Source organism: Andrographis paniculata, unplaced genomic scaffold, assembly GCF_009805555.1.
Source record: "Andrographis paniculata isolate CXL003 unplaced genomic scaffold, ASM980555v1 Contig65END, whole genome shotgun sequence".
NCBI classification, from domain to species: domain Eukaryota; kingdom Viridiplantae; phylum Streptophyta; class Magnoliopsida; order Lamiales; family Acanthaceae; genus Andrographis; species Andrographis paniculata.
In genome coordinates, this window is record NW_026137601.1 from 1,706,829 (window position 1) to 1,722,954 (window position 16,126).

The 16,126-nt window shown below is 43.1% G+C and overlaps 3 protein-coding genes and 1 long non-coding RNA gene across 10 annotated transcripts; 1 reads left to right on the top strand and 3 right to left on the bottom strand.

The window, feature by feature from the left end:
* Positions 1-5,984: 5,984 nt before the first annotated feature.
* On the bottom strand, positions 5,985-8,560 carry LOC127262503 (bifunctional riboflavin biosynthesis protein RIBA 1, chloroplastic-like). Its single transcript, XM_051291209.1, has 7 exons — positions 8,388-8,560; positions 7,837-8,161; positions 7,537-7,758; positions 7,102-7,424; positions 6,894-7,023; positions 6,523-6,819; positions 5,985-6,434 (listed from the first exon to the last, which is right to left on the bottom strand). Exons 1-7 carry the CDS (start codon positions 8,435-8,437, stop codon positions 6,159-6,161), a joined length of 1,623 nt encoding a protein of 540 aa, XP_051147166.1. The 5' UTR covers positions 8,438-8,560; the 3' UTR covers positions 5,985-6,158.
* Positions 8,561-8,844: 284 nt separating this feature from the next.
* On the bottom strand, positions 8,845-11,546 carry LOC127262361 (endo-1,4-beta-xylanase 5-like). Its single transcript, XM_051291014.1, has 5 exons — positions 11,462-11,546; positions 11,212-11,378; positions 11,012-11,110; positions 10,138-10,923; positions 8,845-9,467 (listed from the first exon to the last, which is right to left on the bottom strand). The coding sequence occupies exons 1-5, from the start codon at positions 11,544-11,546 to the stop codon at positions 9,063-9,065; spliced, it is 1,542 nt and encodes a 513-aa protein (XP_051146971.1). The 3' UTR covers positions 8,845-9,062.
* A 47-nt stretch (positions 11,547-11,593) lies between these two features.
* On the bottom strand, positions 11,594-12,132 carry LOC127262322 (uncharacterized). Its single transcript, XR_007841120.1, has 3 exons — positions 11,894-12,132; positions 11,760-11,815; positions 11,594-11,684 (listed from the first exon to the last, which is right to left on the bottom strand). It is a non-coding gene; the product is annotated as an uncharacterized LOC127262322 (long non-coding RNA).
* Positions 12,132-16,085, top strand: LOC127262320 (endo-1,4-beta-xylanase 5-like). Of its 7 annotated transcripts, none has more exons than XM_051290963.1 (10): positions 12,132-12,400; positions 12,469-12,549; positions 12,637-12,759; positions 13,283-13,886; positions 13,955-14,007; positions 14,099-14,321; positions 14,393-14,562; positions 14,635-14,733; positions 14,817-15,602; positions 15,690-16,085. In XM_051290963.1, the coding sequence occupies exons 4-10, from the start codon at positions 13,838-13,840 to the stop codon at positions 16,083-16,085; spliced, it is 1,776 nt and encodes a 591-aa protein (XP_051146920.1). In that variant the 5' UTR covers positions 12,132-12,400; positions 12,469-12,549; positions 12,637-12,759; positions 13,283-13,837. The 7 variants fall into 7 exon arrangements, with proteins under 7 accessions (XP_051146920.1, XP_051146921.1, XP_051146918.1 ...); XM_051290964.1 differs by having other exon boundaries at positions 12,640-12,759; XM_051290961.1 differs by having other exon boundaries at positions 12,521-12,549.
* Positions 16,086-16,126: the final 41 nt, after the last annotated feature.

The window sequence follows — 16,126 nt, forward strand, 5'->3', positions numbered from 1 at the left end:
GGCCACCAACCGTCTGAATGAGTTTGTCCAATAAGTCGGACCTTAGTTCGGACAGGGGACGGTTAATGGCCTCAGTGAACACAGTCTGGGCCTCCGCTGGAACCGGAACAGTCGATAGGACGGCTAAGTCCGAAGGCCCCTGCAAGTCCTACAATGTCAATAAATATTCCAAGGGGGTTGCAAATTTGTTCAAAGAAGATATGTGGTACCTCTGGGCGGACTGTTGTCAGTGAGGGGGGTAGCAATGAGGTCGGTCGAGCTGGGCAGACAGCTGGTATAACAGCAGCCGACTCGTCGGCTGCTGCGAATGGTCGCTGAGGTGCCGACCTGGGTCCCTATGGAAAGTAGTATTGGAAACAGTTAGTGTTTTTCGAAAGAAAAGTTATGACCTGGATTGGTTTAATCTTACCAAATTCACAGAAGTCTCCGAATCGGATGAAGACATTTCTTCCATTTCTGGAGGTTGGGCTGCCACAGGTGGTTCTTCTGCCTGCCATTCGATGGCTAGGGGGGGCGCCGCTGCTGGTAGGGCGGTTGCAGGTTGGACGGCTACATCTAGAGCCACTGCAGCCAGGATCTCTGGGGCACCTTCGATTTCGGGATCAGCAGCATCAGGGATGTCGTTCTGAGGGTCAGCTTCGGCGAGGGCGGCTGGTTTTTCCTTTGATATAGATGAGTCTGATGCCATGTATGACGGCCGACCCATCTGGGAAGTAGTCCCCTCGCTGTCAGAAGAGACCCCTGCTGCTGATGGGATGGGTGAAGGTGTCTATGGAAAAATCATGAAGATGTTTGTTGTTAAATATATTAAGGTTGATCATCCGAATCTTAAGTCTTGCTGATAAGGAACTTACTGGTTCTATAGGCACTGTTGGTAAAGATTGTTTCCTGGTCGGGGGCCTGGCCCGACCACTCCTCGGTACGGGAGGAGGGGTTTGCCTCCGCGTCGGGTCCTCCGCCCGACTGCTCATTGGCAAATTGGTCTGGACCAAAGGCCCGATTGAATGGTCGGTTGGTGCTGGCGTCGGTTGCTTGGTCGGTGTCACCAAGGTCGGTTCTGGGGAATGAAATGAGTGAAATCAAAGTTATGATATAGTGAATTGGTTCACGGTGTTAAGAAACATTACCAATTCGGGGTCGGGTCCTTGCTGACGTCCTAGTTATTCCAAGGTCTGCTAGTGTTTGCTGGTCGGTCTCCGAGGTCGGGGGTGTTTGCAGCTGGGAAGTTTTTCTTTTGCGCGTGGGACCCCCAGATCCGATTCCCGGGGCGGTTGTTTGTTTTTGGGTGCTAGTATGTATCGCCGCCCCTAGAACCAGTCCTTGGGGAGGGAGGAGTACGTTCAGCAACCGACCCTCATCAGGGGATATCAGGGACCATACGACCGACCACCATTCATTGAAAGTATCTACACTCTCAGGGTTGGAGCGGAAGGGAATATAAGAATTGGAAATTATATACGTGGTAAGCTGGGAGATATAAGAAGGGATTGAATTAGGAAGGACTCGTCGGTCGGGACTTTGAAAAATTATTTGGGGACCCGCGACGGGTCCGGGGATACCTTGGCAACAGCCGAACTGACGCGCCATGAATTGAGGTTCATAGTTAAAAGTGTAAAAAGTTTTCTGCCCTTTTTTATCAAGTTTCTTGCTACTAAAAAGAGACCTGGGTTTGAGGGCGACGTCCCAGGCGAAAGGATAGGTGGGATGAGGACAAGGCTCAGGAGTCGGAAGCGGGTTTGGTACTGGAAAGGGCCAAAAATGGTCGGGAGCATAACCCGCATACTTTTTATACAGAGAAAATCGAGAGTTACTGCGGGTATCTGTTAAAATGGCAGTTATTATTGGATTGGATGATTGGAGTTTATTGCGTCCTGAGCAGAGTCGGTTGAGGACTAATCCTAAATGTTTTTCAGATGTTGGCATAGTGGGCGGAGATCCTAAGTTAAACGCGTTGGGAAAGTAAAGACGGAACCAAAGTTCTAAAAACCAAAAAGGACCCGACGCGGCAGTGTCTAATTTCCTATTATCGTTATCTGTTAAACGAAGGCTAACCCGGGTGAGTCCTTCAAACAGATTGGCTAAAAATAGGGTACCAAGGGAGAAGAACCGACCTGACGCAATATGAATGGCCAGGTCGAGGTGAGAAGGAAGAACACTTTTGGAAGGAGAAACAATGATGTACCTACAAAGCCAGAACAGAATAAAGGCAGTATGCTCCCGGTCGGTTACAGGAGTCCCTGGAGCCCCTTGCTGGTCGGTTGCGAACTTTGTCCAACCCCATTCCTTCACACCTTGTAAAGACCATCCCGGATGGTCTTCTGATGGCTCCTGCCCATCTAGGGCTCCCATTACAGGGTCTTCACCCACGACTGGGAGATGTGCGATCATGGCCACGTCCATAAGGGTTGGGCCAAAGGGGGCCGAGGGCAAAAGGAAAGTCCCATTTTCCGCATTCCAGAAGGCGGACATGGCCAACAACACCTTCTCATGCAGGTTGATAGGCATGGTAGACAGTAGTATTGCTTGGTCGATCTTTTGGGATCGCCATTGGGTCTGGAAGTGTTCTGCTACTCGTCGATACCAAGCACGATACAGATCTTTTGGGTCTGTGAGATGGGTCTTGATGCTGTCTCGGATGCGAACTGCTTGGTAGTTGGGATTGTTGATAGCCAAGGCGTTGCGAGATTCCAAAACTTCCCTCATCCGATTTGAATCTTCGGGAGTAGTGCAATATGGACGGATCGTCGGAGTTAGTACTTTCGAGGCTGAAAATGGACCTTCTGGAAGGGTTCCGTCGAAAGGAAGGGCAGGAATGTATTGATTCGCCATAGTTAGAATGTTTTGGGATTGTGATTCACACAGGCTTGTATTGCGAAGAAGGAATAAACCAGGAGTGTTGCAGTAACTGGTGTAGTTGCTAAGGGAGTTTCTCGAGAAGGTAGTGCTTTATGAACTTCCAAACATTTATTGGCGTTTGAAAGTCCCTTGGCGGCGGGCAAGTTGTTACGTACGAAATTTAGAATTAGGTTAAAAGCCCAAGGTAAAACGAGGAATGGGCCTGGCAATAGGGTTGATTGAACTGGCTGAAGGACACCGTGAGGAAATCAAGGAAAATAAATTTATTTATTTATTTCTAAGAAGACCTCAAGTCGGAAGGTCTTCAGGTCGAGAGGTCCGCAAGACGGAAAGACCTCAAGTCGGAAGGTCTTCAGGTCGGGAGGCCCTCAAGATGAAAGACCTCAAGTCGGACGGTCTTCAGGTCGGGAGATCCGCAAGACGGAAAGACCTCAAGTCGGAAGGTCTTCCGGTCGGGAGGTCCGCAAGACGGAAAGACCTCAAGTCGGAAGGTTTTCAGGTCGGGAGGTCCGCAAGACGGAAAGACGATGAGTCGGAAGGTTTTCAAGTCGGGAGGTCCTCGAGACGGAAAGTCGTTGAGATGGGATATCCGCAGGTCGGGTAAACTGTAGGTCGGATAGAAGGAGGAGTCGGACAAACACGGAGGCCTTTGATCAAAGACAGGGGGCGGTTGATATGGAGGTCGGTCCAAGTGGGGTCGGGCGAAGAAGTAGGTCGGACGAAGGACGAAGTCGGGCCAAAAGAGCGGAAGGTCTGTGGTCGGCTCAAGGAGTGAAATATAGGGAATTTTGGTCTGCTGGGGACGCGTGTCAGCATAAGAAAGGTTGGAAGACGGTTGAGAAGGAGACGTTGTAACCGTTCGGGTGACGGTTTTCAGTACGGTTTCCCAGGGAATATTTAAGGATTTGGATCATCATTTGGCAAGGAATCTTCAATCAACTTCAACAAAGCAAAGTCAGATTTGGGGATCACCACTTTAAATTTCAGTCTTTTATTTTCCAGTTTATTTTCTGTACCATACAGTGTTTAGAGATTCCTAATCTCAGGCACTAATTAATCAAGTTTAAGGATATTTTCTATATCTTTGAATTTTACTTTATTTTTGTTGAAAAATTACATCAACAGATGTAAAATAGGGGTATTTGTGGAAAAAAGTAATGTATTTAATGAAATGTTTACTTTGTAATTGGACGTCCCAAAATAGAAACATGTATACTTTCTAGTTGGACGGAGGGAATATATTTATTATATGTGTATTTTTTAATATATATGAAAGAAAAAAACATGTATTCATTCAACATTTTTTTATTGATACAATTTTTTTATAAATATTACAAAAAAATATACAATATATGTAATATTTATTAATAAAAAAAATCAATAATTTAATACATTTTTTTAATCTAACATAAAAAAAAATATACTATCTATGTCCACCGCCAATCTATCCGTTTGCATTTGACGTCATTGTTTTTAACATTAAAAATATCATTATATTTGTATAATTTTTTATACAAATATTATTACATTAGTATTATAAGACACTAATAGAAATATTTTTGTCCTTTTTTTTATTAGTACTATGATATAATAATTAATATTTAAAGATTAAAATGTAAAAAGTAAACGGATAGATTGGTGATGAACGGAGGTGTTTTTTTATTTTGATTTGAAATTGGATTTTAATTTTAACTTTAGTTTAAATACTATTTTGATAGTATATTTTTCGAGAGAATAATACTCCTTTTTCAATACAATTGTCTTAGTTTATCATTTTTGTCCGTCCTAAAACAATAATTTCATTTCTATAAATAAACATATCACTATAAAACTATTACTTCCTCCGTCTCATTGAAATGTTACAATTTTCTATTTTCGTCCGTCTTAAAACAATGTTACTATTTCATAATTTAATAATTGTACTACCCAAATAACATAATAAATACCCTTTCAATTTATAATATATTACACAAATATCATTACTTTTATATTACACTATACTAATACAAGTATTTTTGTTTTTTTTACTACAATCCAATATAAGGAGTATTATTTTTTTTTATTATTACACAATTATCACTTATTTTTACACTAATACAGAACAAAAAGTCCAATTTCGTGTCTACCACAACTCAAATTATAATTCTGTGGGACGGAGGAGGAGGAAGTATATTTTTATATGGGATCAAACAAACCCTTGTATCGTACGTGTTTGTTTGATTTTGATTTAATTTAATTTTTATTTTAAGTAATATTTTAACAAACAAATAACACTACTACATTTTATTGAAACAATCAAAACTGAATAATGTATCAGTTAAGAAAAATTATTTTACGGTAATTTGCAACTACACTCAAATAATAAATCGGCACAAAAATAACTGAACTCATTATTCAATGGTTGATTCATAAAGCAAAGCTACAACCAAACATAGCTAAATCGAGCGGTCCGCTACGCTATCAGATTATTCACGCGGCCAGAGCGACGGCGAGGATTCCGGCGGCCGTCGCGGCGGCGATACCTGCTCTATTAATCGCGCCGCTACTTGGAGCCGGCGCCGGAGCGCCATGAGATGGAGGAAACGCGACAGACGGAGACTCCAAAGGGGACGGAGCGGCGGCGGATCGAGGCGGATGACCGGACTTCGAATTTGCTGTTACACTTTGCGCGACGGACGCCAACAGAAACGCCACCATCACCGCCGAGAAAACCCTAGAAACCGCCATTGTTGTAAAGGTCACTGAATCTGAAACGCTTTGGGAAAGATGGGCTGTGAAATTTTCGCCTAGCAGCGGCATTTAAAGAAGATCTTAAATTAAAAGTAACCGTTGGATGCATATTATATCCGACGGTGGAGATTTGGCCAGAAGAAAGAATGGTAAATGTAATTATTATGTGAAGTAGTATAACGTTATTGAAATATTATTAGCTGTAGACGTGAATTCACTTGCCTATTAAGTTTTTAATAATAATTAGTGTTTGATCTCCACACACACAAAAAATATTGGGTTTACCAAAACCAAAAATAAATAAATAATTAAAAAAAAGTTCCCAATTCAAAATTGGCAAATTACAATAAATTCAACTGTGTTGTACGGTAACTATATAGTAAGGGAAAAAACGCGTCTTATTTAAAAAGCGTTTCTTATTATTGCGTATAAAGCGCGTTTCTTAACATAGTCGTTGAGTTTTTCCATACGTTCATATACAATGGTTGAGACAATGAATGGATAAAAGAATCAAACGTTTGAGTTCGACAAATATAAGAATGTGTGTTTGTTCGAAACTATATAATATGTAATTAATGATCTATTTTTTCTATCGACTTAAGATTTAGGTGAGAGATAATCTGTTTGCTGTCATTGCCGATGATTTTTGGGCTCCCATTGCTATCGAGGCCATAAACATGTCCCATTTTGAGACGTTTTGTCTCGAGATATCGCTTGTTGTGCTCGGTGATCGGAGTCACAAGGGGAACCCGGCCGGAAATGGCCAAGCCGTAGCCCTTGAGGCCGCTATACTTCGCGGGGTTGTTCGTCATCAGCTTCATTGTCCTAACACCGAGATCTCTAAGCATCTGCACACAAAGTACATCATAATAAGACGAGGAAATCGTATATAATATGTAATTAATCATACATTTTTCTACCAGATTAACTTTTTACCTGGGCGCCGATTCCGTACTCTCTAGAGTCGACAGGCAAGCCTAAATCCTCGTTTGCCTCCACAGTGTCGCGCCCGGCGTCTTGCAGATTGTAGGCGCGGAGTTTATGTCCTAAACCGATCCCTCTGCCCTCGTGGCCGCGGAGGTAGACAACGACGCCCCGACCGGCAGCCTCGATCTGCTGCATTGCCAGCGCCAGCTGGTTCCCGCAGTCGCATCTCGCCGACCCGAATATGTCTCCGGTGAGACACTCCGAGTGCACTCGGACAAGAACATCCTGTCCGTCACCGATGCTGCCCTGTTTCAGACATCGAAATTTATTAGCATTTCGCAACTCTGCAAACAAGTATCGATCCAGTCGAGCGTATTCACCTTCACCATCGCTATATGCTCGATCCCATCCAAAATCGACCGGTAACAATACGCGATGAACGGACCCCAAGCCGTAGGTATACGTGCAGACGAGGCGTATTCGACCAGTCGATCCGTCTTTCTCCGATATCTGCAACGACAAAAAAATCGAACACATCATTCTCCGAACTTCCCTTCGACATCAATCGGATGAATTCAAGATCTTCACCTAATCAAATCCGCGATGGATACGACTTTCAAGTTCTCTTTCCGAGCAAACTCGCGAAGTTTAGGCAATCGTGCCATCGAACCGTCATCATCGACAACTTCGCACAAAACGCCGACGGGCTCCAATCCGGCCAGCATCGAAAGATCCACGGCAGCCTCCGTGTGCCCGGCTCTTTTCAGAACACCGCCCTCTCTGTACTTCAACGGGAATATGTGGCCGGGGCGATTGAAATCTTCAGGCTTCGAATCTTTAGAAACAAGCGTTTTGATCGTCGTCGCCCTGTCGCTAGCTGACACGCCCGTCGTTGTTCCATGCTTCGCGTCCTAAAACAACAAATCATCATTTCAAATCAATGAATTTCCGATATATTTCCTTATAATTTTAAATTTTTAGGTGAGATGATCATTTAACGACAGCTTTTGAACAAAATCCTACCACCGAAACGGTGAATGCCGTGCGAAGCTTCTCCTCGTTGTCCTTATGGTTAACCATCAATGGAAGGCGGAGCCGGTCCAAGTCCTCCTCCTTCATGCTCACGCAAACGATTCCCGTGCCGTGCTTCACAATGAATGCCATGGCTTCGGGTGTGACTTTCGATGCAGCCATTATAAGATCGCCTTCGTTCTCTCTATCCTCGTCGTCCACAACCACGACCATCTGCAAGATCAATCCAATCAGTACAGTACAACCATGGGAGCTTGAAAGAAAATCGTGTAGCATACAACAATCATCGACCTTTCCATTGCGGATGTCCTCGATGGCCTCGGGGATCGACGAGAAGCCTTCCGACGGCATTTCGAGCTCGAATTCATCGACTCCATTGGCAAATCCGGAGGTAATTGGAACCGTATTAATTGCAAGTGATTCCAAATAAATGTTAGAATCAGACTGTGCCTCAACTCCGCCATTGGCGAGAGCATTAATATTACGTGAACCAGGATGAAGACGAACTCCATCTTTGTCCAATTTCTTGACACTAAAATGTACGTTGTTGTTCTGCTTTAAGGATTCGATACCAATCGCACGTTGTAAGCTCCCGTGATTGAGAACATTGAACAGCCTGAAGATTGTCAAATCCTAATTAAGTCAAGATAGTATAAAAGGTTTGCTTAATCGAGAATTCGTAGCCATAAAATCGATCTGAAAGAACATAAAAGAAGACGACGAAAACACAGAACAGAGATAAAAGAGAAATCGATCCATAATTTTCACTTCAGGTAAAACGACAACTGAACAAACAGTGAAATTCAAAAGCAATCGAAGGTATTAAAAAGATCGAGCCTGACCGTGAGCGAGAAAGGGAAGATGGTGAGCAAGAAAAATTGACGGCGGCCATTGAAGGTGGAAGAATCGTGAGAAAGAGGGAGTGGGATTTCGCCTGCGAATACCGAATTTCCTCTTAATCTATGCCATATTTTATAGAGATAAATAGGTTGGAATACGATAAAGCAAAGACGACGAAGAAATGAGTAGGAAAGAGAGGCCATTGAAGAAATTTCCGCATACGCGGGTATTCTACAGATTTTAATCAATTCAATTTGGATACTAACAGAAACCCTAATCGCTCTTCACAAATTGGTATATTTTTTTATTTTTTATTTTAATTATTTGGCTCAAATAATATAGAGGGCTATGGCTATCCATTTGTTTTAATAGCCATACCGCAGCCATGAGTGACTGTCACCTCGCGTTGGTGCATAGCAGGTGAGAGTAATTGCTCACGACAAGAAACGTGAGGCTGTCCCCGTCGGATATGTTGGATTCAATCCTGACCGTTGATTTTTCCATCTCGCTACTCGATAGCCGATCGATATTCAATTCCTTCCGCCTCCTGTTTTTGACTTCCTTGAAAGTCAAACCCAAGACTCTTCACCAAGTCCCGAGTTGACCGTGGACCATTGTAAATCCTCTAATAATTAAACCCCTTTTATTCGAAAGATGGGATAATTAAATATTCTCGACTACAATTCGACATTGACTTCCAACGGGTCTTTCCCCGGCGTTACGACAATCTTTTTTCCGGGACGACCCGCCGGAATCTGGGGATGAAAGAATCGAACAGAGTACTTTCCAAGAAAGACCGTCTCCTCCACCGTTCCATCCTTGCCGGTGACCTTGGACAGGCTGGTCGTCCGCCATTCTTGCAGGAGCTTGTCGACGACATCCCCCGGCGGGAGGGTGCGTAGGTTCTCGTCCACCAGGCACATCTCGGCGCAGCCATGAGGCAGCCTGTCGGCGCTGGTCTTGTGCTCCGCCGCCAGACATGTCCGGTTGCAGTTTGTCGGCTTCCATCCTCCCCATACGATGATTCCTTCCACGCCGGGATGCCCGAATGCCTCCCTCATTACTTCCTCCAGCTCCGCAGCCTGAATTTTTACGACCAACATGAAATATAATTAAGACAGCACATGCAACGTATAAAAGATTGTTGTAACATATTACATTAATGATCGAATAACAAATGAAAACATAAAAAAGACAGATTTAGGTAATTCATCAATAGCTTATTTTGACTACGTCCATGGGATAAAGAAAACAAAAATAAAGAACAGATTTATTGAGGACAGTTTAGATTATTCAATTTCTAATAGATTAACCTAGTTTTCATATATCTAATTCTATTCAAATAAACTAAGGGTGTGTTCGGTTGAGAGATTTGGTCCAAATCTCACTATTCATTCAAAATTTTCCCCCAAAAACATCAAATCAAACACTTATTTTTATTTTTTATATTATACTAAAAATCAATTTTACATTCAAAACATCACATCATCACCTATTTATATCACATCATACAACTATTCAAATTCAAAATTTTTACTATTCAAATCCCGACTCAAAATCCAAACCCCCAAACAAACACACCCTAACAGAATACATCAGGCTCACCTCAATACGAGCTCAAACAAGATCCTTGTAAAATAAACATGAAGTGGCAAACTAGATTCAAAGTATATCAACAAAAATATTATATACAACATATATATATATATATGTAACAATCAATATAACAAACGATACAAGTTGTTCGGTTACCTGATTCGGGCCGCGTCTGGTGTCCAATTCCGTCAGCCAGATCGGCAACCCGGTGGCGCTGAGAATGTCGATGGCGGCACGAATGTAAGACAGCGATGGCGGCGGTGAGAAATGGCCCTGTAATCCTATCGCCAGGGAAATGTTCTCATTCCCTGGAAATGATTGTATCTCCCTGATCCTTTCGACATACCTGGACGGGATAACCTTCGAATCCAGGGGGAATTCCAAGGTGTTGTATTCATTTAAAAACAGGGGATTCTTCGAATCCAGGGATCGAACCATCCCGTAAAACATCGAGGAAGCATTCGGCCCGAGCTTGTCCTCATAGAAAGAGAAATGCAAATTCTCGTTCATTACATCCCAAGCTATTACATCGTGCGAATACCTCGTGACGACAGACCTGACATGCCGTTTAGCCGCCTCGCGAACCTTTGAGGCCGTCAGGGACCGGACCCAAGACTGAGTCATGTTCGGGTTCGCCCAGAGAATGGTGTGGCCTCGCACATCGATCTTGTGTTTCTTGAAAAAGGACACCATGGCGTCCGGGTCCGTGTAGTTCTCTTTACCCGGGCTGGCTCCCGTGTAGTACCATTTCATCTCGTTGTCGAATGTGGCCGCCTGGAAACGCCGGACGAACCATGTCTGGTAGTCCTTGTTGTCTAGGATGCTGGCTGTCGTGCCACAGCCGATCGCGAATTGTGTTCTCATTTGGGCGATGGTCACATTTACGCGGTCGAGGTTCTTCCCCATGCTTGTGACATGGATTCGCAACCTGCGCTTCCGAAACTGGTGGAGATTTTTACATGACAATGTATGATTAAATTAACCATCTCATCTAAAAGTTTAATTCTTGAGATTTGAATTATTAATTTACCTCATCAATCTTTGTTTTCCTATGTTGTTGCCATTCCCCTCTCGTGAATCCCTTCAACGACACACTGTCGATCCATATTTCAGCTTTGGTATTATTGCTCTGCCATTTATCCAGAAAAAAAGAAAAAAAAAGGTCAAAACCTTAACTATAAAACCACTCCATTCTTCGACCTGTACAAGGTTGCTGATGACAAACAAAACCTTGAAATAAAGCTGAGTCTTCATGTTTTGATCAACAGTGAAGCCTCCTTTGAGCATGCTCCAGCAGCCCGATCTAGCCACCACGGAGCCGACGATTAATCGGTTCGGACCGGAGGTGTTCACAAAAGCCTGGACAATGTCTCTTCCCTCACTCAGCTGCAGCCATGCTGCAAGAATCCAAACGTCACACAACAAAATTCTTACAGCATCATCATCTTCATCAGATCAATCGAACAGTACTACTCTTCACCTGAAAATGTATACAAGTGATCTTTCGAAAGATGAAATCCCCTCGCGAAGCTGTCGTCCGGCTGCTTCCTGTCGTATGCGGCCATGTAATGATTTCCCGTCCTGGATATCCTAGCCGCAACTTTTCCACCTCCGAACACGCCCCATCCGGCCAGGCCAGAGTCGAAATTCGGCTCGTGCACCATGCCTCCGCCGTATTGTGGCGGCAATGGCTCCGCCAGGCACTACAGATTTTATATCGAAATTTAAGTACAGTACGTTAATGAATGCATGGAAGAGGAAAGATCTTCTGTTATTACATCAACGCTGGCAGAGTAGTCATAGGATTGAGCAGAGATTCCGGCAGAAAAACAACCTGAAGAATGGAGATACAGATTAACAGAATTGAACTCAAATTCTATGGCATGAAATTCGATCAAGGAACACTACTGACTTGCTGCAAGAAGAAGACAGCAGAAGAAATCACGATAACTCGCCATGAGAGCACAGAGATGAAGAATGTAGAACAATTCTAATTGTTTTTAAGGTTTTGTCACTCCATTAATCTCCGAATGGAATGCAATGGCATCGGTTGAAGATTAGGTGACCCTCATGGGATGTTCTTACTAAATCAGATTTCGATTTTCTTAATTCAGCTCTTGTTACCATTTAGATTTGTATACAAAGTAGCATGTGTTTTGTGTGCGTCAGGAAATAGTTTAGGGATTAGATGCATTCAGTTTTGGATTTATAAAATTACAAAGGAAGTGAGCGTGCCAAAGATTTCCGTTTCGTAATTTATTTGAAGATTTCTCGCAGAAGTGTTTGTTTCGATTTTAGGCCCGATTAAATAAGTTTCTCAAATTTGACAGATGGAATTCGTGATTCGTTAAGCTCGTCACTAATCAGAAGTGCAGTTCGATTCGTGGAACGAGGGAATCCCCCAATTCGAAAAATCAAGGTATTGCAGATACTCTTATTAATTGCGAGTTGAGGTCTGAAATTAGTGTCTCCTTCGCTCTCATCTAGGGTTTGAATTTGTTTATTCGATTGGTGGTCCTCCATGATTGCTCGAATTCAGGATTGGATCAAATCCAGTCGTTTTTTGAGGTGAGTGTGCTTACACGAGTTTGCCCTAAATATTAGGGTTCATGCTTTGTTCGTCCAACTGCTCTTGAATCGAAGCAAAAATGTTAGCAGGCAAGCTCATTTAGCTCTTGAATCCGATAAACTTTTCGATCGATGGATATGAGCAGAAGAACATCAATATGGAGAGCAGCAAAGTTGCCAATGTACATTGCTGCTGTGATACAAGTCTCTGTAAGTTGCCATACACAGATACACTTCACTAGTTTTGCATTCGATGGATCTTAATCGACATTCAATCTTGTAATTGATCTTAAGCTTTGATGGATATAAGTCGATAATAAGTAAGAAAATTCATGCTACAATGAAAAAACAGGTTCTGATTCTGTTTCGATCTTCTGGTATCTTTCGTTTTTGTCAATGCTTGGATCAATTTAAGGTCAGATCATCTGTTTGTGTATGTAAATTATTATTTAGCAGAGCCAAACTATAAATAGGATCATCGTCGACACATGAATTGTAGTTCTTTTACTTGAAAATGTTCTATCTATCCCAAGTTTGATCTTCAAAAGTGGTAATAGGTTAAAGTCTTCCAGACAGTCTTTGAATGTTGATCACCTATGTTGTCTTACTCTTTTGGTTTATATTGCTGAGATTCTTTCGAATATCCATGTGGTGTTGAACTAATGTTAATCCAATCCCCGCCATCTCCATTGCCATATTCCCTTTTGAGTAAATATATTTTATGGTTCTTCAGATGGTCTGCGCCGCAAAATGGAAACACATAATATGCATACATACATATATATGTGTGTGTGTGTGTGTGTATGCAGGAAGACACTTCATGTGCTGAATTGAATGCTGGATTGGTGCTCTCAAGAAATCATGGACACCATTTTTCTGCACATTCATAATACTGCCAGGAAAGTGTGTTTTCAAAGCTGTTCATGTTTCTGGGATTTCCATGGAGAAATCCAAACCACAGTTGAAAGTTTGTTTCATATATATATGTAGATATATTTGAAGTTGCAGGTTTTCAGTTTCACTGAAATTACATACATTAAGGTACGTTATTACTCTGTCTAAAGAATTCATCTACTATAAGTTGATCTTGGAGTTATCCTTTTTGACAATTTATTGCAAGTTTAATCAATGCTGCAGTGATTTATTTATTTCCCATACGTTTCACTCACAACACACTACTTATATACATGCATCTCCTCCATTAAAATTAAATTCTTGAAACTAAGTTGTTTAATTATATTTAGTCAATAGAATTGAATCCAAATCTTGTTTAGAGATTTGTGGAAGAATGGGAACTTATGCTTGGCTTGGTATCCTGTGCTGTCTGTTCTTGACAGGTCAGTGTTTCTGCTATGAATGTGATTAATCAACAATCTTGAGTTTAATCTGATTTTTTCATCAACAGGTTGTGCTGTTGGAGCCTGTGATTCATCCTATGACTATACTGCCACCATTGAAGTAAGAACTTAGCTCTTTTTTTGGAAAAAAAATAAAGATCTTGATCATATTTTGGGGAAAGAATGATTAAATGAGATGTTATGAATCCCAGTGCTTGGCGGAGCCATTGGTTCCACAGTACAATGGTGGGCTGATCAGAAACCCGAATTTCAATTCGGGCTCGTCGGAATGGGGAGTGTTCGGAAGTGGCAAGATTCAGGCAAGAAACTCCAGCAGGGGCAACACTTTCTTGGTAGCATATGACAGAAACCTCCCAAATGATAGTTTCTCGCACAAGTTCAATCTTCAGAAAGATCTGTTGTATACATTCTCAGGTGAAAGATTGTTTGATTGATCAATAGTATATTGTTGTTGGTACGTTTTTTTTTATCTCTTTTGTTTGCAGCATGGTTGCAGTTGAATCGAGGAAAAGAGATCGTCTCGGGTTTCCTGGAGATCCCCGGTGGTAGCAGGAAGCTAATCGTTGGTTCCGTGATAGCAAAATCCGGCTGCTGGTCCATGCTCAAGGGAGGCTTCGCCATTGATGAAAACACCAAAGCTCAGTTCTATGTTTCGGTATTGTTTTATTAGCGAAGAAGCTGAAGTTTCGGTTCGAGGAGGATCCGATCTGTTTTATGTGCAATGCAGAGCAATAATACGAAGGTTGAAATCTGGATCGACAACGTTTCGCTGAAGGGATTCACGAAAGCAGAATGGCGAGCGCAGCTGAGCAAGAGCATCGAGCAGGTGAGCTAAGTTTTGCTCGATATCATCGTAAGTTATTCAAGGATGTTCGATCCTGGTACATTTTTGTGTCGATGTTTTACCAGATTAGGCACCGAAGGTTGCGAATTCATGTCCGAAGCAACGGGAAGAATCTCCCGGGTGCAAAAATCACCATCAGACAAATCAGGCCGGATTTTTTGATCGGCTGCGGTTCGACAGAGAAGATCCTCAACAACAAAGGCTACCAAGATTGGTTCACGCGGCGCTTCCAGACGACGACGTTCGGAAACGAGATGAAATGGTACTACACAGAGGCGCGATCGGGGAGGGAAAACTACGAAGTTCCGGATGCCATGGTTTCCTTCTTCAGAAAACACCGAATAAGTATCCGAGGACACAACATTCTCTGGGATAACAAGAACGAGACGCCTTCGTGGATCGGACACTTCCTGCCGAGACAGCTCTTGAAAGCCGCGGTTCGTCACGTGGGCTCTGTTGTTTCGAGGTATTCGGGAGATGTCATCGCGTGGGATGTAATGAACGAGAATCTACACTACTCTTTCTTCGAAGACAACCTCGGGCCAAATGCTTCCGCAATGTTTTACCAGATTGTTCGCGCATTGGATCCCTCGACTCCCCTGTTTCTAAACGAGTACAATACCCTCGAGAATCCGTTCGACATGGCTGTAACACCGTCCAGGTACGTCGAACGGATCAGCGAGATTCAGTCCTTTCCGGGGAACGATAATATCGCGCTGAGGATCGGATTAGAGGGCCATTTTATACTAAGGCCAAATCTACCTTACATTCGAGCTGCCTTCGATGTTCTTGGCACCACCGGGCTCCCGATCTGGCTAACAGAACTGGACACGAAACGGGGACCGAATCAGGTACAAGTGTAACATGTGTCGATAATCAACGAATCGAATCGAATCAAACTCGAACCTTGATGTGTTTTAATGTTGTCTGGAAACAAGGCTATCGAGCTGGAGGATGTAATGAGGGAGGCGTTCGCGCATCCTGCAGTCGAAGGGATCGTCGTCTGGGGGAATTGGAAGCCGACGGGATGCAACCATGCATGCCTGACAAACAAGAACTACGATGTCTTGCCTCACGGCTGCGCCAAGATGTGTCTCATCGACAATCATTTCAAGAACCTACCTTCGGGGGATGTCGTCGACAAGCTCCTAGGCGAATGGAGATCTACGAACCTGACGGGGGTCACCGACGGGGATGGGGTTCTCGAACAGACGGTATTTCTCGGGGAGTATTCCATTGCTTACGACGCTCATCCACTCGTTTCTCGCAGCGGCGAAAAGGTTATCGCCGTGGCGAAAGATCACGACCCGTTAGTCCTCACGATCGATCTCTAACAATGGTTCGATGAATAAAAGCTCTATGTAATAACTCTTTC

What these genes read in the sequence shown, in the direction of transcription:
- LOC127262361 (XM_051291014.1), bottom strand. Translation starts at nt 11,546, where the DNA reads ATGGCCGCATACGACAGGAAGCAGCCGGACGACAGCTTCGCGAGGGGA. An exon ending in AGACTCAGCTTTATTTCAAG is followed by an intron (nt 11,111 to 11,211) that starts GTTTTGTTTGTC and finishes GATAAATGGCAG; the next exon opens with AGCAATAATACCAAAGCTGA. An exon ending in GGAAAACAAAGATTGATGAG is followed by an intron (nt 10,924 to 11,011) that starts GTAAATTAATAA and finishes AATCTCCACCAG; the next exon opens with TTTCGGAAGCGCAGGTTGCG.
- LOC127262503 (XM_051291209.1), bottom strand. Translation starts at nt 8,437, where the DNA reads ATGGCCGCCGTCAATTTTTCTTGCTCACCATCTTCCCTTTCTCGCTCA. An exon ending in AGGACATCCGCAATGGAAAG is followed by an intron (nt 7,759 to 7,836) that starts GTCGATGATTGT and finishes TTGATCTTGCAG; the next exon opens with ATGGTCGTGGTTGTGGACGA. An exon ending in TCCATCGCGGATTTGATTAG is followed by an intron (nt 7,024 to 7,101) that starts GTGAAGATCTTG and finishes TTGTCGTTGCAG; the next exon opens with ATATCGGAGAAAGACGGATC.
- LOC127262320 (XM_051290963.1), top strand. Translation starts at nt 13,838, where the DNA reads ATGGGAACTTATGCTTGGCTTGGTATCCTGTGCTGTCTGTTCTTGACA. An exon ending in ACTATACTGCCACCATTGAA is followed by an intron (nt 14,008 to 14,098) that starts GTAAGAACTTAG and finishes TATGAATCCCAG; the next exon opens with TGCTTGGCGGAGCCATTGGT. An exon ending in TGAGCAAGAGCATCGAGCAG is followed by an intron (nt 14,734 to 14,816) that starts GTGAGCTAAGTT and finishes ATGTTTTACCAG; the next exon opens with ATTAGGCACCGAAGGTTGCG.